General features: G+C 36.2%; 1 protein-coding gene across 4 annotated transcripts in view; it reads right to left on the reverse strand.

The window, feature by feature from the left end:
- ATP2B1 (ATPase plasma membrane Ca2+ transporting 1) overlaps positions 1-23,347 on the reverse strand; it is a 61,089-nt gene that overhangs the window by 15,112 nt on the left and 22,630 nt on the right. For all 4 annotated transcript variants that reach the window (XM_053977800.1, XM_053977801.1, XM_053977799.1 and 1 more), the window contains exons 2-12: positions 19,458-19,866; positions 14,434-14,631; positions 13,352-13,606; positions 13,146-13,271; positions 12,636-12,779; positions 9,673-9,711; positions 9,169-9,330; positions 7,612-7,826; positions 6,112-6,354; positions 3,504-3,745; positions 553-790 (exon numbers count right to left, since the gene is read on the reverse strand). In XM_053977800.1, coding sequence (XP_053833775.1) covers positions 553-790; positions 3,504-3,745; positions 6,112-6,354; positions 7,612-7,826; positions 9,169-9,330; positions 9,673-9,711; positions 12,636-12,779; positions 13,146-13,271; positions 13,352-13,606; positions 14,434-14,631; positions 19,458-19,662 — 2,067 coding nt within the window. In that variant the 5' untranslated portion in view covers positions 19,663-19,866. The remainder of the gene's footprint in view (positions 1-552; positions 791-3,503; positions 3,746-6,111; positions 6,355-7,611; positions 7,827-9,168; positions 9,331-9,672; positions 9,712-12,635; positions 12,780-13,145; positions 13,272-13,351; positions 13,607-14,433; positions 14,632-19,457; positions 19,867-23,347) is intronic.

Here is a 23,347-nt window from a genome sequence, read left to right on the forward strand (position 1 = left end):
TTTATGATTATGTGAAATAAACTACAGCTCATACTCCACTACTTCATCAATAACTTCTACTGTAAAGTGACAATAGTGCAGATCAGCCCCAATTTCCACATGCATGTGGCATAAAAGCTTTCACTATTGAAAAACCTTACACCTCAACCACAAGCCATACTCCTTGCCCTCAGTTCTCAGGTGACAAGCTCACCTCTCTCCATCATTCCCCATGAGAAGCTGGTTACAAGCACAATGGCTAATCTTATCCAAACCAAAAGTCCTAATACTCCAAGTGGTAAAAAAATAACAAGTTGTTTCATTTACTGAAATCCTGCACAGTAAGTACCTTAAGTTATTAGTTTGTACAGTGCTTCAGCAACACAGCATAAGTGACATTAAGTAGTTTTAATCTGCTTTTAGAGCTCCATTAACTTCCCCTTCAAGAAATTAGATTTTCATTTATTAGCTATGCTTAAGGCATACAATAGCAGTTCAGTTCCTTGTACTCTGCATGAAGAAAAACATGAATCCCATGTAATAGAATCACTGCAGCTTAGCTGGTGACCCTACCTCAGGTCTCACAGGATCTTCAATGCCAACAACAGCAATGCAAGTCAGACCAGTAACGATATCATTTTCATTGTCCCACTCTGGCTCAGGCTCCCCTGCTGGGAAGTCTCTGAATGCCAGGCAGATGGTTCTGAGACCTTCAGAAGCCATTGGCTCAATTACAGTTTTCACAATATCATCGCGGTCCCTAGGTCTAAATACCTTTGGTTCTCCATTAGCACTCAGTATTTTGAAGCACCTGGAAAGAAAGGTTTAAAGAGTTATCAAATTTTAATCAGAAGTTCAACCCACTGAGCTTATCAGTCAACTCCAGTAAGATTCTATAAGCTGTGTTTTTGCTAGACTTGAACACACAGGCACAAAAAGCCAGTAGGGGTATCTCTAAGGTAATCTTCTCTAAACGCACTTTACTTCTTCAGTTACAAAACATACTTTCCATAGAAAGTTAAACTGAGCCAATCATCCTAGGATGAAAGTAATGCCCAACAAATTTCACATACAAACATCAGTTACCTCCCAGAAGTATCCATTTCTCCATGGTATGTAAACAGACTGTTGTCTGCACTGGTTGAGTCAGGCAATCCAGTTTCAAGCTCAGCAAAATAATCCCATCTTGTTAACAGCAATACAGTCTCAGGAATAAGTACACTTTCAGAACATGCATGTGCTGCTTGAACAGCTGCAAGCACTAAACTTACAGCACTATAAGAAAACTTAGGTACTGCTACCCTTAAGAAAAAAAAAGTTTGCAGCCCTTCCCCTTCCCCCCAGTCTAAGTGCAGAGAATTCAGAGAGCATCTGGTATGTGAGGCAATGTGAAATATTAAATTAAAAACAAATATTGAAACTGATTTAAATGTTTGTATAGGAGACTAGATTCACCACTATGCACTCTAGCATTTCAATACATGCTCTCCTAGTTATGTTTCTTCATGCCAAAGATGCCACTGCTTTCACGGAGGGCATATATACTTCATTAATATTGATGCCATGAATATAACACTACCAATGATTTTGAACAAGAAACTAAATCTTGCTCATGTGTTCTTTACAAAGTTTTGCCATAAAGTAACACTATTAACCATTAATTTTACAAATTAGTACTACTACAGCACCCGAAAAAAAATAGAATTCAATACTTTCATTAAATATCAAGTTCAGCCTTTGCAGACCCACAAAGATGACAAGAATTACAGTTAAGTGTATAGTATACTATAGATTTAGGGAATTCCCTAAAAGTTTCCACCTCATACAGAAAATGAAAATTAAGCAGTCCATTAGAACTTCAAAATTCATATCATAACTGAAATTCAAAGTCTATGTCAATTTTTTGATTTTACTTATCTGTTCAAATGTCAGCAATCATCAAGGATATCTAGAGTTAGCTGCAATCATAGGGCTGGTGAAAAATTCAAACATTCCAAAACGACTAAATAGACATAAACAAATTCTATGCAAAACCACACTGGAACTCACTTCAGATATTTGACTTAGTGATAAGGAAAGAAAAAAGAAAGTACTCTACCTGCAAACATTTCTGAATTTTTTCTACACTTACAAGTGACTCATTTGTGTCTTATAAATGTTCATGTTTAAGTTTCAGTATTCAAGTGTAGTTACATATGGTGTAATATAGAAGGAGCAGCACAACTGACAAACCCGATTACAAGTACTGCATAGGAAGCAGCTTATGATGGCTAAATCTTTGTCCTATTCAGTGCATACTCTGAAGTAGTTTCCCATTTAGACACTATTCCTATAATATCCAAATCAGTCTAGGTTTTCTTGTTCTTTGCCAAATGCCCTTAATTATTTATTTCTTATTTCAGTTACTAAGTCAACCACATGAGTCTGGGATGACTGAGTTCTAGCAACTTCTACAATTCAGTTGTCCAATATTATAAGTTACGAAATACTTCAGAAGGTAGAAGTAATGTGAATATAGTCACACCTATTCATTGATAAGGTTTGGCTTAAAGTCTAGCTATGCAAAAAAAAAAGTACAGATTTTAAGTTCCATATCAAGAGGAACAAGAGTCCTTTAAAGACTGACATTTAGTTCTGAGCACAAAAGTTGAGGAGAAGGAAGAGTTCATAATTTTTCTTTAGTACAGTAGTACTTTCCTAGGTAATGATTTGGGGAGCTATTAACAAACAAAAAAATAAAATTTAACTGATTCATATAATCGATGTGCTCCTCAGACTAGAAACAGTTTGACATCAGAACGAAAACAGGCCTGGCTACCAACTGCTGTTCCTAGAGAACATGATACATGCATGTTTGACGTCTCTCCTCACCTAGTTAGGAGCTATCACAGCTGCCTTCAGAACCTATAAAGGTTTGTCCCAGTGGTACCTAATCTCTCACTAAGTCTAATCTTATCCTAATAAATCCTTTATAGGTGGGCAGATGGATAAGGAAGCAATTGCTTTGTCACATTAAAACCCCTCAAGTTGCTCGAACATTCAAGTTCAATCTCCTGTTAAAATGATCAACTTCAACAGGAAGTTGCAAAGTCTAAGCAGTAATATGCTAAAAGTAATCACTTTTCAAAGGTACAGGCTCTTCCTGGAATTTAGGCATATCAACTGATGGGACTTTACTATAAGGCAGGTGAGCATTTTGATCAACCACACCTAAAAGTAAAATAGTTTAACTAAAGCAGGAGACCATCTCTTTCTTTTTTCTTTTGTTTTGAGGGGTAGGGCTGGGGTGTTTGAAGTAAAGTAACTAAAGTGCTAATGGCCCATCTTACTGTAGAAAATCAAACACCTTAAGGAGACAAGCCCTGAAGCTGCAGTCACTAGGGAATAGGACTGCTGCACTTATCTGTGATTAGAGAAACAAGTATTTCACAGACTATGTCACAATGTTTAGCATGTCAGTCTCTCCACCCATCATAACATTTAGCGAAAGTTAAGTGCTGAATCACAATAATAGTTGTTCTTACTTTTTAAGAACTATCTCAGAGGCACCTTTACTGAATATCCGGAAACTGCCATCAGAGTTTTTCAACACAGTACTCATCGATTTTCTAACAGAGTTGAAGGTGTACACTTTGTACAAATCCTCTTCTGGTATCTCATTTCTTACATCCTGATAATCACGCTTTAAATCCAAGAGCAATCCCAGCAAGGCACATTCAGTTTTATTTCCAACATGACGTGGTAGGCCACCTTCTTTTTCAGGAGGCTGCAAGAAGAACAGGAACCATCACTGAATAGGTTGACTTATAAACCACTGAAGCACAGCACTTAGAAAACAAGGAAGGACAAGCTTAGTGCTGGGATGGGGAAGTTTGCTTTTTCAGTAATTCCTTAATAAATTCCTATGAGTCATAATTCAAAGTCATACTGCTGCTTTTTAAAAGTAACTTCTGTACCTATTTATGATCTTTCAATCCTTCAGAAATCACCCATTAAGTTTGTATCAGCCCCAACATGACCTTTCTAAAAGACATGTTCCATTACTTTAAATATTTATCTGATCAATTGAGTGTAGACCCTGAAGAATTGTTTTGGATTTTAAAAGTACAGATAAGTTCACATATACTGACTTCAGCAAGCTAAATAGCATTATTTCTGCTAAATTAAAGTATCCTCTCCTGTAATAATGCTTCAATGACTTAGAATATGACCACATCACCTGTTAGCCTTCTTCTGAACAAACTAAGTCTTTAAGCTTCTTAAGTCTCACTACAAGTTCTGTTTTCCAGGCCATGGCCTATTTAACTGGAAAGAGTTCAGAAACAAGTTTCCAATCCTTTAATACCAGAAAAAGTTTCTTATCTCAACAATGTGGGATATACACATACTAGTCCTATAAAAAGTATTTCTCTCAAAATATTTGAGCTTCTATACATATAACACTGAACTGTTTTTGCAGAAAAAAAAAAGGGAGAAGCACTTACTTAATCTGACATGTCTCAGGTGGCTAGAACTGAACTACATTAATCACAAGTCAGTGGTCCATTTTCATTGTTTAGAGCTGCAAGATTTAGAATTTGGCTGTACTGAATACTCACAATTTGAAAACATTCACTTTAATGTGCAGTTTAAGACATCCAGTTCTGGGTGCCCCAGTATGAGAGATACCAACATCCAGGTGTAAGTGCATCCATGGCACACAAAGATAATACAGAGACTCAAGCACCTGACATACGAGGATGAGCTGAAAGGGCTGGGACTGTTCAGTCGGGAGAAGACAACACTCTGGGAGAGAAACTTTTTGGTGGGTACTGAATGCCTGAATTAGGCAGGTGGTTGGAAGAATGGTAAGGACTGTCTAGCCAGACCTTCCTACTGGTACCCAGTGAGAGGACAACAGGCAATGGATACAAACGGAAGATTTTGAAACTCCATTTTAAGATAAGGAAACATCCTTTACCCTAAGGGTGATAAAATAGTTGATCAGGCTGCCCAAAAGGTTGCAAAGTCTCCATCCTCTGAGATTCTTAAATCCTGAGTGAGTGTCTGAGCAATGTGCTCTGGCTGACTCCACTTTGATCAGGAGGAGTGGATCAGAGGTTCTCTCAAGAGGTCCCTTTTAGCCCTCTGATTCTGTAAAGCAGCCTAACTCTACTGCAGTGGATGTAATTCAGTTAAAATTGTGGTAATCAGGGACTTGGGTCATCTTACATACACCTACCTTGTTCTTGATTTAGAAAGAGCTTTAGAAAACACTGTGACACTCTTGCTATAATTCATTATAGAATTTCCATCTTGTTTCAGAGAAATCAGGGCTGTCAAACTTTGTGCTGCCTCAAGTACTGCTATTGTGGAAAGTCTTGCAGACATACCATTTTTATTGGCTGATAAGTAGCTTTTGAACTGAGTTTTCACTGCTGTTTGTGTACAAAGCCTCCATAGTGGAGGCTTCTATAAAATATTGAAATGCTAATTCATTTACTAAATGCTACTTATTTTTATTGCCTGAAGAATGTAAGTTAAACAACATGTTGGGATAACTACAGCAAGGAAGCTATATTTAGAGTTTTAGAAAATAATGCACACAGAATGTTAAATAATACACTATTTAAAATGTGTAACAGTTCATTAGTCTTTCATTTCAAAATATTTTGCAAGTTTCAAACAAGATTTTGGCAAATATGTTACAATTCTAAAGTTTACAAACTTATACAGCAGTAGCTGGAATAAAAATCCATTAAAATCCTTACCTGTAGTTACATTTTTCATTATATTTTATTTAATGTATTACTCTTAAATATTAATTGTTTAATATTTATTTTTAAGTAGCATTCAAATCCAGGCAAGACACTCTTCAAGTGGGGTAAACAGCCCACTAAAAACAAACAACTTTGAAATTGGAAGGAAATTATCTTGAGATTTTATCTTTGAATTATCAGTTCTAACTGAAATAAGCTTTTTTTTTTCCCTTGAGTTTCAAATGAATGGTTGAGCAATTTACAGCAGGTACAAAATACCTTACCCTGCATTATACCACACATTTACACCGAAACTGCCTGTGGCCATCAGACAATTTGCATCTTTTGAGGAAGTTACTCAGTTATCGTGATTGGAATGAAAAAATCCACTTACCAGTATTTTGGAAGTATAAGCACAATTAACAGAAATTCCTGTCACAAGATAAGCCATAGTTTTCTCTGGAATAGCTTCTGGTTCTGGAATTTTTTTATAATGTTTTTCATTGATGTAGGCTTGGACCACTGTCATTCTGTTCATAGTCAATGTTCCTGTTTTATCTGAGCAAATAGCTGTTGCATTGCCCATAGTTTCACATGCATCCAGATGTCTCACCAAGTTATTATCTTTCATCATTTTCTAAGGAAATAAAAGCAGTTAACAGCAATCCATGACCATTACTTTACTTCAGAAATTCTCATTTATGGGATCCAGTCTTACACAGCACTTCCAGAAAACACTCAGTCATTAAGTCAACTGGCATATTTCAGAGGAAGAACTTGCAGCTGCCACTTTCTGTATAGATTCCTCCAAGTCCATTATGTCACAGTAAACCTTATTTTGAACAAGGTACATAAATACAGTTTTAATCTCCTGTACCTGCATGTCACACTGACTATTGATACTATTCAGACTGTTAGGAGCAAACAACATAACAATATTTAGAAACTGAGAAGTTTTTAACAATATTTAGGAATTAAGAGGTAAAGTTTGAGCTTTACCAGATACAATGTTTAAAAAGTGTTTCTGCTTACGAGAAAGGTCTAATGTAGCTTATTTGATCTATCTTAAGATCAGATAATACAGATTTCAAAGATCCTAGATTCAGACTTATAATCAAATACAAAGTGGAACTTAATGTTTCAACTAAAATAGTGAGGGTTACATGAGTAACATAGATTAAATATCAGTTTAAATTCTTTCCTTAACAGGCTTGTATAGTATTTTCATCTCAAAGAGGAAGATGAATTTCAAATTATACAATAAGGCCACTACTAGTAAGTGCTGTAAGTTATTAATTTAGAACACAGCCTAAGCACCCATCATCTTTACAATTAGATTTTAGATAAATAATCAGTCTCAGCATTCTGATGCAGTAAGAAAATTAAGAAAACACAGAGCTTAAGTTAAAAAAACATGCTGCTTAGTAAGCAGAAAACAAAATGCTTTGCACTATTCAGTATTAAAAAACCAATCAATCTGGAAGCTTTCATAGCAGTTGTTTAATGCATCAGCTAGGTACAAGTTCAGATTTACAGCAAAGTTTGTTATTTACAAACTGTAAGACATCTGTTTTGTGAGCAAATGCTATAATGCATATGCCATACTGCATATGCAATACTGAACCCATTCATCTTGAGCTGGTGGCAACAGGCTGGCAATGCTCACTGTCAGTGAGTATCCATTCAAAGATGAAGAAAAGTAGTGCAGGAGAATTCTTATGCAGTTCAGAAAACAAGAAAAGCAAAGCAAACACCGCAAAAAGCTTATTCCCAGTGTAAAATATATATATATATATATATGTGATGCAGCATAACTCAGTTTGCATTTAACAGCTAATGAATATGCCCACCTACCTTAAAAAAAAAAAAATCTATTTGCCTTCTACCTACTTACCTTAACAGAGTAAGCCAGAGATATAGTGACTGCAAGTGGAAGACCTTCTGGTACCGCCACCACCAAGACTGTAACTCCAATAATGAAGAACTTCACAAAATACTGAATATAAATTGGGGTACATTCAGCAAGCCAAGGTCTCTTCTGAACCCAGAAGGTATCAATTACAAAATATAACACAAGGATAATGACTGTGATTGCAGACATCAACAAACCTTGTTAAAAAGAGAATAAACAAGTTTAAGAAATTATCTCAAATATTTGGCAATACAGACTGTAGATACATGCAAATATCTGCCCTTATACAAGCTAGATTAGAACTAAAGTTTCAAACAGGCATGTCAAAATATGGAGGCAGTCCTCAGAGGTATTCCAGCTTCCAATGCAAATATTTCCTCATGCATTTCACCTAGAAATTCCTAGAAATCTTTTTTCTCCAATTTAATTGAAAAGCATGGAGCTATTAGTAACAGGACAGACCAATATGTAAAGTCAATTGACTAAGCAGAACAAGAAGTGAAAAAATTCAGGAGGCCTTCACCAATTTTATGCTGACTGATTCAGTAGAGTGCTTCAGTGCAGTCTCAAAGCAGGAGGACAGGAAAATCCATGCATGAAGTAGATGAGTATTAAGGCTGTGTGGGGAACTATAATGGGTCAAAAGGTACATAAAGGAAAACAACACTTCTTGGAAGACATGAAAAAAAAATCTTTGATGAGGACAGTAGTTTACAGTATATATATAATGGAATTCTTTAGTCTCATTGAAAAATTAATATCACTATATACAATTGCAAAGTGTTACAGCTAAAAGTTTCATTTCAGCTCCATTTCAGGATGTAACTGTCTAATGATGCAAATGCTAAAGTCAGCCTTCTTGAGCTGTGGGCTGGGTTACAAGTCTTCTTGAAATTCCTTCCAGCCTGAACCTTTCAAAATTTTACATGGACCAAATTATATCCTGAAATATTTGAATTAAACCACTATATACTAGATAATATAGCCTAAATTTTATACTGAACTTCACTGTTGTTTTAGCCTACTTTCAAGCAGCAACAGCCTACCAAATATTTTGACAAGGCAGCTGAATATTAGCTGATAGAAAAGTAGGAAGTCAATAAAAATGTTATGTATCAGCAAGGCATATGTTAAGTGGAAAATTCTAAGCCTCTGAAAGTACTAGAGATAATCTCATTGACTGTACCACATTTTCCAGGCTTCACTCAACTTACAGTTCTCTTAGTACATTGCTAAATGCTATATCTAACCTAAAAAGACCTTCCGTAACATTTGTCCAATGTTATGAAACTGGAATTTTCCCTCCTAGAAGCTGACACTTAAAAGCCTGACTCTATTTAAATTAAGAAAAAATAAATGCCATCCACATAACATAGTCTGAGAGGCCATCAGCATACTCAGGCACAGCAGCATACTTACATGCATTAGAATTTTGCACTTAAGTAGCCAGCCTTGAGTGGTTTGATTATTTTATCTCCTCACAAACTATGCATACTCCAACTTTTTTTAACATGACATCAACATAAGGAGAGATTTTACCTGCTTTGCCAATCTGAACTGCGAGCTTTGTGAGTTTGCCTTGGAGAACTGACTTTTCCTTCTTTGGCAAGTTTGCTTTTTTCTTGTCTTTCTCATCTCCATCTCCACCATCCTCACTCTTCAGTGGCTGCATTTCCATGGCTGCACCATCCTGAGCTTTAGCTAGAAGTTAAGATGAATAAAAGTTTAGTCATTGGTGAGTCTCCCAAATCAAGGATACATAAAAAGTTTAATATCCAGCTCCACTAAATATAATAGCACTGAGTATTATCTTGTATCCAGAGAGGCCATACTATACATGAATGTTTAAATAAATGTACTGTATACAGGTGATATAATACCAGGTTCAGTGAAACATTTGTTTTGGGCAGATTCACTTATGCCATCTTTACCATAAGCACTTTGGATATAAGCATTCAGTATGCACTTTTATAGGGAAGTCTGCATTCATCTACACTCTTAGGAAACAGATTTGCAAGAAAGAATCAGAGAACCTACATTTACCTTTGTTACGGTTTTCAACAGCTCCATCTTGCTTTTTACCTGTCAGAGAGGGGAAAAAGTTGTGTTTTAAGCTGGCTGTGCAGAATTCATTCCTTTTTTTATGTTTTTATACAAAAACTACATTACTCTGCTAAAACAGGAAACTGCATTTTAAAAAATAGTAAAACATGTAAATCAGCTCACAGAAACAACTCATGGCTCTTTTTGGACTTTAACACTGCAGCAGTCTTGTACGGGAAAAGTAATCTACCATGGTTAAGTTTGCACAAATTACTGATACTGACACTTATGGCTTGTGAGGAAAGCTTCACAAAAGAGTCCCTGACATGTTTTTCTAGGAAAGGTATTTGTGACAATTAAGTGATTCTGGTGGCCTCCATCTTGCTGTGTTCTTCCAATACTTGCCACCAGTATCTGACTACCTCTGTAAATAAACTAAAGGGTCTCACTTTGAGAATCAGTGCTTTTGTACAACACTGCAGAAGCTACTGTAGTATAAAATATTTATATATCCATAGCAAAGCTTAGTAGAGGTACAGCACTGAATTACCATTTACACAAACATAGCATAAACAAGCAGAGCACTTACACAAGCAGAAATCTGTAGGCAATATACCATACATCACTGTGAGAATAGCTCAAGTTCGTAATAAAACATCACTCCTACCTGTGTTCAGAAATGGGGCTCAACAAGAGATTATAAAGAAGGACAGTGAAATAATGAAATAATTTAAAAAGTGAAATATTAAAGGTTGGAAGACTAACACATCATGTGTTGTTTTGGGAGGCTTAGAAAGTGACAAACTTTATTTCTAAATAGAGGAAGCGAGGGTTATAATTACTGTTTGTGATAACCTAAAATGAAAGCACAAAATTGAGAAACTTAGAACAAAACCCAAACATTTTCAGTATTACTGGTAATTCACCAAGTCTTTGGCCTTAGGTTATGTAGACCGAAATTTACAAGAGTACTCAGGTAGAATAAAATCAAGTTATCAAGCAGCCTGTTTGGCATGACATTTAATACCTCCACTACACCATTACTGTAGAAACAGTCTGATTTCTATACATAAGATTTCTCCCAGTGTTCTCACAACAGCTGAACAGAAAAAAAAAAAAAAAAAAAATAAAAAAAAAAAAAATAAAAAAAAAGCATATTCACTTTCTCCAGAAGATGCCACCTCAGACTTCTTAAGAACTCATCATTGTTTCCTGGTTTTGTATTTGTTCTCCCCTAGTTCCCCACTTCCTCTTTCAAGAGCCAAGTTCTACATTTGAGTTACTTGTAACTCCTTGTACACACATTTGCTTTCACTCTGAACCGTGCCATACACAACCAGCTAAATATAGTCACTTTAATCTCCTTAACATTCACAGGGAAGTTAATTTAGTTTAACCTGAGTTTTATCAAGGAGAATCTTATTAGGAACCTAACTTAAGGGAAAAAGGAACCCATCTATCTTGGGAGACAAAAAAAACCCACAAGTGCTTGGGTCCTCGGAAACACCAAAACACTACTTGCCAAAGAGACTTCTGCTTTTAGAATAATAAACATTGGCAGAATATTAATAAAAGTTATAATCCACTCCATATCTCCTGCAGCAGCTGGTACTGTTATTTGTTTCATTCTCCTTCCTCTGTAAGGGGAAGAGCACAGGATGGCAACTGTTTCACACTAATGACTGCAAGTGTTGCAGGTCAGCTTTCGCTTTTCGCTGTCATGCTTGAGCCTGAAACTAACTTAGAACTTTCAATTCTTCTTGTAACATTTTTTTTTAACTTGTAAAGAAACTCGCTAGTTTTTTTCAAGTTTCAAGAAGGGTCAGAATTGTAAAGTATTGGTGGGTTAGGACAAGACAAAAAAACTTAAATTTCAATTCCTGCACAGAGCACACATTTTAGCAATTGCCTATTGAATTTGAAAGTCTGTGAGAATATTAAACACATTTCTGTGTAAATTTTCCATTATTGTCTTATATCCCTCTGATTAAAAAAAAATAGTATACATTGGTTTATAATTTAATTTTTTGTTCTAGTGCCAAGAAGCCCTAGACTTAGTCCCATCCAGAGGACTGCATAATGGCTTAATGAAAAAATTTCACCATGAAGCTCAGTCCTGAACATGCCTTGTGAGCAGTACTATCAAAACATTACTGCTTAACATTTCTAAGCTTTGATTCTCAAGATAAAGACTAAGGTTAGATAAGGTTAGATAAGTGACAGCCCATTAATAATGGGCTTCCATAATAAGGAAGACAGCCCATTTCATTCTTCACAGAAGGGCTCCAAAATACGCTCAGTTATAAGCCCTTCATCCTTCCAAAAACTAAGTTACAAGGAATTTGTGTTGTGTATATCTCTGAGCATTCAAAATTTCACCTCTGAAGGAGTGGCAGAAATGCCACTCAAAATGCCACAGAAAATGTCTGCTCATTTTTTTTATCAAAATCAGTTATATATGTTTAAGTTATCCACAAGCTCAGCAGTATGAAAGACCTACGCTTCTCCCCTTCAAGTGTTATGGAAGAACTCCCTATAAGGGGCATTTTCTATCTATCAAATGCAGAACTAGATACTTATTAGGTTGAACTTCATAATAACTTGTTTTCCATAAACAAGTATTTGCTATTAGACATCAATGTACCCTGAAGTTACACAAGATGAGAATTTAACTATTTATACATGGTATGTATGGCTAGTTAGGAATTGCAAACTTTCCAAACTCTGACTGATCAATGAGATCTGAAGTTTAACTAAATTCCATGTGACAAGAGTTAGTACTAGTGGTGCACTCTCAGGTCACTGGCCCTAAATTGTTCTTCCTGTGAAACCTACAGAAGGTATGAGTTTTCAAAAAAGCTTTCTGGCTTTGAATGACCGGAATACGTTTTTATCCATTAATATTCAAAAATTCACCACCATCCCCACTCTCATGCCAAGATATTTAAGATTAATATGCCTACTTTTCTTTTCCTTCTTTTCTTTTTCCTTCTCCTTCTCCTCTTCATCTCCTCCAGCCCCAAGTAAGGTAAAGATGATTCCAGTCTGAGAGTTCACACCTACAGCAGTAACCACCATTCTTCCAGAGCCTTCCATCACATGTGTACCTGAAAGATTGAACCAGGATTTCCACTGAGACATGGCAGGGCACACAAGTACTTTGAGGAAATAAGCTTTTAAACTTGACTTTGATGAAACTCTGAGCTGTGTATATGTACCACTGTGCTCCCCTAAAGCTTTAGCTGCCCAAGCTATCTGGAAAGTAAACCCATAAGCAACTACACCAAATGTTTATCAGTTTTATACGTCTGATCACTCCAACAAAGTTCTGTGCTTTTTGGACTGGTTTGGGATAATTCTAGGAGTCAACCTAGACAAAAAATCAATTTGCTAGTTATAACCACAAAATTTTAAATAACTAGCTTACTGCAGAAACAAACTATTTTATTCAAAAATTGTCAAATGCTACGCACCTGACAGCAGCATAGGATCTCTGTCCAGAGATTTCTTGACATGATCAGATTCCCCAGTCAGCGAGCTTTCATCAATTTTGAGGTCATTTCCTTGAATGAGTACACCATCGGCCGGTAAAAGGTCACCTACGAGAGATCACTGAGTTTGTTGACTGCAGTTCCTTTTTTAAAAATAAAATAAAGTTCAACTTTAAAAATATGTTTACCGTATTTCACTTGTGCAATATCTCCAACAATTATGTCAGCTACTGGTATTTGGATGACTTGGCCACCTCTGATGACTGTGAATTTCTGTTCTTGTTCAATACGGCTCTGCAATCCCCGAAATTGTTTCTCTTTACTCCAGTCATTGAAAGCTGTTACTAATACCACACAAACTACAGATAGGAGGATTGCTGCTCCTTCAATCCAACCTGCTTCAGATTCCTCCTCTTCTTCACCAACATTTACTGATCCACATACTGCAGAAAACAGGTTTTAGATTTAAGAAAGTTCACAAAGATATTTCAACAATGAAAGTTCTGACAAACAAAAAACTTACAGCTGCTAAACATTTTCCATGCTTGTCTTCTCTGCAATTTAACCTTCATCTCCATAAGGGTAATGCACAAAGAAGCTAAAGAATCTGAAAGCTAGAGCAACTTGAGGAAGTTAAACCACGCTGCTTATCTGAACACAAGAGAAGTTGATATAGAGAAAGTTTCCCATCCTTATTTTGTTAAATGATGGCATAAGAATGCCAGACTGGTAAACAACATTCTGCTTTGTCAACATATCCCACTTAACATTTGTCTTAACAAACCAGATATCACTGCAAAAAATTCAGTTAAATGAAGTCCCAAGCCCTTTATTTTCTGCTTAGAAGTATAAATATAGCTTCATTTCTTAAATTATCAAGTTACCAGTGTCATATCACAAATCAAGGAAAATTTAAGACTTGCTGACTCCCCAGAGAAAGCCCATGACTGCAAATTATAAATTGCTTAAATATTTGAGGCAAAGCTAAAAAAAACCTCACTTGCACAGAGACTGGATTTCAAACAAGTCCTTGTTCCTGCTGCTTGTAATTTACCTTTGGTTAGAATAATACCAGATCGTGACAGAGGAAATCTCATGTTGCCCTTTTAAGGCAAGCTAGAGTTTTAGTAATGTGCTCTCAATAAGGAACAATAAGCTTCTTTTCCACTGACTTACTGTCTCCCATCAGATTTACAGTATAGACATGCTGAACCAGGAAAGTCAGTAGTATAATAATAGTAGATACCTACTTTTCAAGAAGTTTACTTACATGATTCATTTCCTCCTGGAGGATGGTAAAAAGAAAGGCCCAAGGATACTACGGCTGCAATTTCTAATATAATTAGTGTAACATCCTGTAGTGCTTCCCATACTAACTGAAGAAATGTTTTTGGCTTTTTAGGAGGTATAAAGTTCTTCCCAAAAACTGCTTCTCTCCTTTCTATATCTGCTGGATTTCCACTTAAACCTATTTAACAATAAGACAAAGTTAGTGACACACACATTTCACCCTCACATTAGAAGTGACTGAAGTTTCCCACTCATGGAATCAAGTCCCACTCCATATTTCAGTAACAAACCAAAAAAAAAAAAAACACATCTCAAACATAACTATGTAAGTAATTCCCTTAAATCAGAATCACTATGGAAAGCCAGCTATATTTTACAATTCTCACCTTGCCAAAATAAAGTTGATGGTCTACCTGCTTAATATGTCACTTAATATGACATAGGAACAGAGTAATAATAACACACATACCTTCGTTCAAAGTAAACAAGTTTGCAAGACAAGATCATTAGTAGAGTTACTACTATTGAGACTGAGTAGCACCATAAAGCTTTAGCAAGACCACAGCCCGTGAAGGCAGCTCTGGTTCCCAGTGTAGGGATTCTGTATTCAGACACAACATCCTAGGATCCTAAAAGTAATGTAACATTTATAATGAGATGTTTATTATAATTAAAAATGTAACTATTATAATTATTATATTTCCATAATAATTATTATATAAAATACTATTAAAAGTTGTTGAAGCTCTCTGCAGGCATCATGTGGAAAGATGCAACCACTTTATGATGCTGCTTCCACCTGGAGTGATGGTAGTTATTTGCTCTTTTGAAGCTTCACTTTTTTATCTCCTCTCACACAGAGAGAGCCCATGTTTAGCACTATGCCAGGTCTGTCACCTCAGTTTTGTACCTATCTTCTTTCTTATATGGCATATATCAGTCCTTCTCTGTCTCAACTCTTGTACTATCCTGAAGTGACACTAGCAGACAAGAGTGAGGGGCCTACATGAAAGGCTACAGCATGTTTCAAGAGCTTGCCAAGATCTTAAAGGAATAAGAATAAAGGAATACCAAGTATTTTCAGTGCAAAGTCATGCACTCAAGGTTCTCTGTGAGCACATCTCCTGGCTACTCCTCTAAAAATTTCCAGCTGACTAACCCACCATTCAGAATTAAGCTTATTTTTCAAATCAAAATTGCCAAACTTCAAGGCATGTTCAGAGCAAAGGTATGGATACTTCAATCATATTGACCCCAAGGTTATGATTAGCACCAGCTTGAAGACAATTATTTTCTTAGTAGCAATTTTTTAAAGTAGCTAATTCAACTGCTTAGTGATAAAGGCATTACAAACATGCTAGGTGATAAATAAAAACAGTGGCCACTGCAGCTGGCTTTCATAATAAGGGGGGGTATTTAACACCTCTGACAGACATTTCCAAGAATCATCACACATTTCAAGACACTTAGCAAAGGTTACTGAGCTGCAAAGCTCAATTTTAAATACTAACAACTGCTATGGAATCACTTAACTGAAAAGCAAACTATATGCAGATCTCTTCAAAAGAGAAATTAAACATACTCTGTGTATATGACAAATTACATTTATTCCAACAGTCTTCAATTCACCTTGAATTCATGTCTTTGAAGGTTTAATTAAAAGGAGAAATTATACTCATTAGCCATAACCTTACACTCCTTGCAGTTCAAGCTTTAAGGTGCTTACTTTCACTCTCAACTCAAAGAGCACTGCAAGACTATTTTCAAAATCAAACTATACATTACAGGATCTACAGAAACTCAGGACAGCATGGTCATTCCAAAAGGCTGGGCCATATTGCTATTTTGCAAAAGATACTACTTCTCTATTCCTTTAACATGGCAGAGTTTGGAAATTTATTTACATAAATTATGTAAATGTTAGCAACATCACTCTCTTCCTCCCTTTCCAGGGTACCACAGTGCAGAACATAAGTACACAACAAAGGTCTTTGAAAAATGAAAAGTGTTTCCAAATGAGGCTATATAGAGTCAAGCTACTATCAGAACCACTTAGTGAAGATTAGTAAATAAGCCTAGCAAAGATAAAAAACATTTGTATTTTTAGTATACACTATAATACACCATGCACCATTACTGAACTTGCTACATTTACCAGACAGCTGCCAATTTCACAGTTCACAATCTACAATCCTGAGATCAAAACTACTGCCATTATATTTTTAATTATGTGTCTTAACTAGGGCAATTTATGTTATTTGGGGTTAAGTTTGAAAAATATTAGCCAAGGTACTAGTTAATGCTTCATATTTTTATGAGAAATATATATATATATATGTCCAGAATATTAGACAGGTTTTTGCTACTAAAGATATATCATACATTAATTTTGCACATTTGCATACATGTAAGTAGTAAAGTCTGCTCAGTGTCCTTTTTTTTTAAGTAATACTGGTGAAGGATTGTTCCCATTTCTCATTTCAAATCAGATAAGTTTGATCCAAATTTTGCCTCAAAATAGACGTTGTCTTACATTGTCAACAACTTCACAGCAAGAAATGGAACAAGCTGAACTCATCCTCTGTGTACCATGTCAGAACTACCTGTACTTTTCCTGTGAAGCCCCTGGTAACTACGTAGCGGTAAGAGCGTCATTGTCATAAAGAAAGCATGTGATTAGGAAAAAGTGTCATAGGACCTTGCAGGTATACACACGAGGTTTTAGAGAGCTAGTATTAGCCTAATGCATAACAGTTTTCTGCAAGATCTTCCCTAGACTTTTTTCCTTTAGTATTGTCTCCCTTTCTATACTTATGGTTAGAATTTGACAAAAGCAGAGACCTAGTTCTACCTGTACAGGAGCTCTCCATAACTACCTCCAAAAAATTTATAGCAAGTTACCTGACAGAGGCTGATTCTCTAAAATTTCATGTTGTGGTTTGGAGTCAAAATGACACCTCTGTTGGATGCTCTGTTCTAACTCAATTAACCTTTTCTGAGCCTGTTAACATGTTCAACTGTTGAGTCTTTAGTGTGTTTATGAGCTTCTCTCATACTTAAAAAAGGATGGTACCCTTTTATTAAGTCAGCAACTGTATGTAACTGAATGCAGTGTATATCTAAATGTCAAATCCTTTTGAAAGTTAAAGGCCTTGATCACACAGCCCTCAGTACAGCATAATCAATCTGCAGGAAAAGGCATCCAACCCTTGAGTTTTAGTTCGTTGACATGTGACATGTTTAGTAACCTACATATTTGTTATATTAAGAGACAAAGTGAATCCTGCAGTATACAAGGAATTTGGTGCTTAGTGCGTCATGGCTACGTAAAATTCTATGTCCACCTAGATTGCAGTAATAATGGACATTTAACCTTGCAGGTCACTGTACAACAGAATTCAACTCTTGCTTCAATTCCCAGTTGTAGAAACTTTTCCTTTCATGGAGAAAGGAAACTGCCTTTCAATACTACGCAACAGGTCAACAGGGTAACGAGAGCCAATTGCTCCTGAGCTGTGTCACACTGCTTATACACTACAGTGCTTCACACACATGCACTGTACTTTACAACTGCCAAGGAACAGAAGTTTGTACTGCTCACATTCTATAAACTTCTTCATCCTGAAATTGGTCTACTCCCATTCACTGGTAGTTCAGCCATGTTAACTGGCTACTATCAGGTAAGAGGAACACTGTTCATCTACTGATAATTCCAGGAGTTCAGAAACCTGGCTTCAAAAGCAGATCAAGCCAAAACATGCTAAATGCAGATGTACCCAGAGGTACCTTACGGCATTAGTAGGCTGTTCTTGGTCCAAGAAGACAAATCTTTCCAAAGCATTTCTGAAGAACAGAAAGCAACGGCTCTCCAGGATTAAGACAGCAGGTACTTTACTGCTACCAACATGACACCACATCGGTTAAAATCTATGTGAGTCCTTGAATGCAGAGACACTACAATTTGTCCAAATATTGATTTTGGTAATTCTCAATTGCTCTCAACAGCAGGACTTCACAATAAGTTTCAGTTAATGTTTTTACATATTTTTATTTAAGTACAGTTTACTGCAAGTACTACAGTGTGTAGATACTACAGTACCTTATGAAGTATGATTTCCATCTTTCACAAATACACTTAATAGTTTTCACTTACATTGGAAGAAAGCAGTAAGAAAAAGCCAGGTCTTAAGGAGAACTTCTGGAAGGTTCTCAAGAAGGAGACTTAATACATTTATTTACTTATTTCTTCACATTTATACAGTCTATCTTGGAGTAATAACTCTAGATAGCAAAAGCATGGTGTAGCCACACTTTGCAGAATGCCACTAAGTCCAGCATGGTAGAGACTCCATAAGGGATGCTTACTTCTAGGGAATAAGATTGTATAATCTCTTTGCAAACCTTCCACTAAGAGTACATGTCAATGCTTCAAGTTATATTGGTAGTTATTTTGCATAGCTCAAATGAAATCTACAGAAATACAGCAGATTTAAAAACTAGATCCTGCTATTAAGAATCCAATGTAACACAAATGGAAAACATGTAATCAATTTTAAAAATTGCTGCATTAGCAAGTGCGAGAACTAGGTAGCCACACAGAAGCATTAATAAGCCCTGCATTAGAATATTAAAACCCTGTGCTCTGCAACAGCATGATCTGAATTGTGAACTATAGGTCATATGAACTATTCAGAAAACTGATGTTTTCACAGTGAGTTGAACACTGCTATGTTGCATTGCTGTTTCATATGTGGATGTCTACCTCAATGAATTTTGTTCTAAGTGCAACTTCATTAATACAACATCTCACATGCAGCTACACCAACTGAAAAAAAACTCTTGCTTTCTTATTACCATGACATACTTCTGTTTTAAAGGAACAAGAATCAATATTTTGTTATGGTAACTAAAATGCTTTTGCAAACTGTTCTATTAAGAAAGCAGTTTGCTGACTAAGGCTTTTCCTAAATGGAGCTTCCTCAATAAGTGTTAAAATTTACTTACCTTCATTTGGTGAAGTTTTCAACTTTGTACAGATACCATGTACATCACCATAGCATTCCTGTATTTTATGCAGTGCATCTGCAGCTCGAAGTTCCATAAGAGAACGGAGCTCTGCAAGAGTAACTCCAAAATCTCCATGATTAGCTTCTTTTACAGCATTTTTTACGCTGCTATATGCAACTGAGTTGTTTGCCATGTCACCCATGATGACAGTCTTTAGCGTAGACAGTTTCCAGCAAGGAACAAAATTTCAACTTAAAATATTTCCAAAAGAAAAATATATCCTTTGGGTATGAAGACAGTCAGGAGAGCAGAAACATCACCCAAGCAAGAGAGCCCGTCTGGAGAGATATCTTTGAGGTTGTCCCATGGTGCGTTCTGTTCCCCAAAGCCAAAAGGCATGTACAGCCTAGAGAGAGAATAAATACACATTCAGTTACATAACAGCTATACTGAAATGCATTGTAAGACAATCCTTACTCTTTATACCAAGATTACAGAACAAATTTCTTTTTTAATTTCCTATAATATTTTCAGTTTGCATTCCGCAGGCAAGAGTGACAAGGAAGGAAATGGATGTTTCCCATCCTAAAACAACCTTGCATTATTGGATTTCCTTAAATCATTAACTTTGTAACAACTGTTGCCTTTAACACTGGCATTTTCCTTCAAATGTTCATATGGTTCATCATCAAGCAGCAACCTTTAAAAATACCTAAAATTAAATCTGTTTCCAGGGAAATGGAAACATCCACAAGTGATGTCACATGGGGAAAGAGCATGATCAAGGTAAAAATCCCCACTTTCCAATGACTCCCTCACCTCAGAGTTTGGAAGAGCAAGCTGTTTTGTGTTCCCATTAATTCATTTGTGCAAAACTCAAGAAAAAACTTCAAGACTAAGCTAGCCCACACATGAAGTACTTTTGTATTCTAAGTAGGATTATATCTTCAGGCAGACCTAGCTCTTAATAAATTTTTCACATCCATACAGTTTTAGCCCTGCTCCAGCTCACTTCATCACAACTCAAGCCTTGCACAATATCTCCATTTAATTCTTTGAAGAGAGGGGGAAATTGCACAATATCACCTTTCTGCAGAAGGGATGAGCAAACTGAGAGTAGTTTTTCCATCTGATGATCTATGTATTGTAGCTGAGAAATTATCATCTAGCCACAGGACTCTGAACTTGCACAGGCATTCTATACATAATCCCTGCTCAGCTGATGTATCTTGCACGTACACGTGTAGCTACACAACAGTGCAGCACACACATAAACTCCTCATGCCTGTGTAAAGATTTGCTGTGTGCCAAAACCAGATTTCTGATCACGTAAATCAGCTTTATTGGCAGGATGAAGTGCAATAAGCATGTGTAACAACATATTCCCCCACAAAACATGACTGCCGGGCTCAGATGAACAATAACTTGGACACTTCCAGGTCAACAAGACCCTCAGGTGTCATATGTCTAGCAGAGGCAAAAATATGAAGGCAAAGCATCAGCAAACAAAAGATTTCTAGCTATTCCCTGCCAGGTTAGAGGACTGTTTGGCTGAGCTGCTGAGTCCGTGTTAAAGTAAAGGTATAAGCACCCAATTACCAGAAATTTAAGGTCTTGGTTCCAGGAAAGACTCAGATTTCTGCTCTGGAAATAATCTGTTGCAGCTATACTAAATCTACCATTTAAAGCACCATGCCACAGTACTTTTTCTGCCCTGAGAACAACCACTAACACTGTAAACCCCTGAACTGATGTCACCTGACCACAAGTGACAGGCCCATCTCTGGCAGAGCTACAACTTCTACAACTGCAACTGCTCTTCTTCTTCCTGTCACAGGAGATTCTGAGAAAACCACTGTCCATGGCTGTTTTCCAGAGAGTGACACAAAGCATAAATCAATCAATATTCATATGCATAAAACTTCCAACATTCTATAACATCAAAAAAGTTCTTAATTTAAAAATTAATTTTAAATCTTCATTGTTTTCTCTGTTACTTGCAAGAAAATGTTGCAACAGTTGAAGAGTCCATGATGATGTGTTAACCTGCATGCTAGGATATAGTTTTGATTAAGACTCTAATGTGTTCTGTTAGAGTATCCTGCAAGTGAAGAATTTCATGCAAACTGTGTATGAAAGAGTTTTCTTTAAAGACACGCCACATTGTTATCTAATGCCCAAAAACTGGGGGTTGTTGTCCAGCTGGTCGCCTAGGAGGATTTATCAGCTGGCATCTGATCATAAGCTATGACAGTATAACAAGAAGCAGATCAGGCAAATGAGTTTGTATAGCTATGGAGAAGATGCTGCAGCTGCTAATTAGGCAAAAATAGACCAAGCAGAAGGCCCCACAACCAATTACATCAAACTTGATTCAATTTTAATTAAGAAAAGCTCTGTTCAAGCCTCTGGCAGGAGCCCTGTACTTGATGCCCAAATACACCCAAATCCAAGAGAAAAAGAATAGGAAAAACTACAGCTCCAGTCACTGTTCACTTGTCATCAAAAAGTTTTAAGACTTTCTGTCTCCATATATATGCATAGAGTGGCCCAAACTTGCTTTTATATGCAACTAAACTTAAGAGCAGTAACTCTGCTAAGTCATAACTCAGTGTGCTTTGCACTCCAGTTCTAACCTCTCTATGCATCCATATCAATTTTTACTAATAAATAACAATCCAGATTAGTCATTAATAAGTTTATACTGAAGGGGGTCCTCATATACTCTCTAAATGCCATCCCAACATACCAATGGACCCTTAGGGTTCACAGGAAAATTCAATCAGCATTCATTAACTATAAAAACAGTGCAGTTCTACAGATCAGCTCTAGTAGTGATACAAATTATTTGGTACATTCATGTTATCAAGGAGCTGTGGAAAATTGAAAGGAACAGCGTGAAGACTTCTGAATACTGAACAAGTGCAGTGTTGCTCCAGACCATCAAAATTTAATTAAACATTATCAATTTTTACACAAAATCAGACCAGGATCTGCTTCAGTAGACATTTTAACAGAGAGAGCTTCTTGTCATACAGGTACAGGATAGACTTAGTTTAACACAGATTTTTCTGTAGGAATCAACAAAGAAACTTTCTTTAAGAAATATCCTTAATGCAGTTTTGATGTAAAATTTTGCAACATTCAATCAGTTTCTGTTACAGCAAGTTCCAAGAGTCCACTTTAGTAATATTAGTGGCGATGCATAATGAAACTATTACAACTGCAATTTAGTAGCATAAAAGAAAGTGCATTTTAAAGCTACAAAGATCATCTAATAGTATTTATCTTCTCAACTAATGAAATATTTTATTTGTTTTCACCAGTGTTTCAGTTCTCAATTATTACATATCATTTGAAATAACTGAATAGCATGAGCTCTGAAGCACTATAGTTTACAGCAACTCACCTCAAACTTCTAATCTGTTAATATCTCAAATTTTAAATTCAAGAAACAGTTATCAAGCTAAAACTCATTTATACACCAATGATGAAGTTTCAGCCTATTTAAAGTTTAATTCAGTTGAAGTTTTGTGTTAGTGTCCAGCTTAAGCAAGCTGCATACAAAATTATTAAGATGTCTATCTTTCATTAGATACATTTTGAATAATACATTAGATATTTTGAATAATACTTTGTCACTGACACCTGGTTTATCCCTTTATATCAGTGAGACTAGGAATAACTTAAAAGCTATTTTCTGTCACACTTAAGTGACTAAAAATTGAACTGCAGAGGCACATTTCAATAGCAGCACATACTCTCACAGGTAGGATTCAGATACTTATGTAAATCTCTCCTTGCTGCTCTTTGGTTGTAGTAACCTCACTGACGCATCATATCATTGTAGGAGGAATAACTTCCTTATCCAAATCAAATCACTATTT

This window comes from Vidua macroura, chromosome 5, assembly GCF_024509145.1.
Source record: "Vidua macroura isolate BioBank_ID:100142 chromosome 5, ASM2450914v1, whole genome shotgun sequence".
NCBI lineage: Eukaryota > Metazoa > Chordata > Aves > Passeriformes > Viduidae > Vidua > Vidua macroura.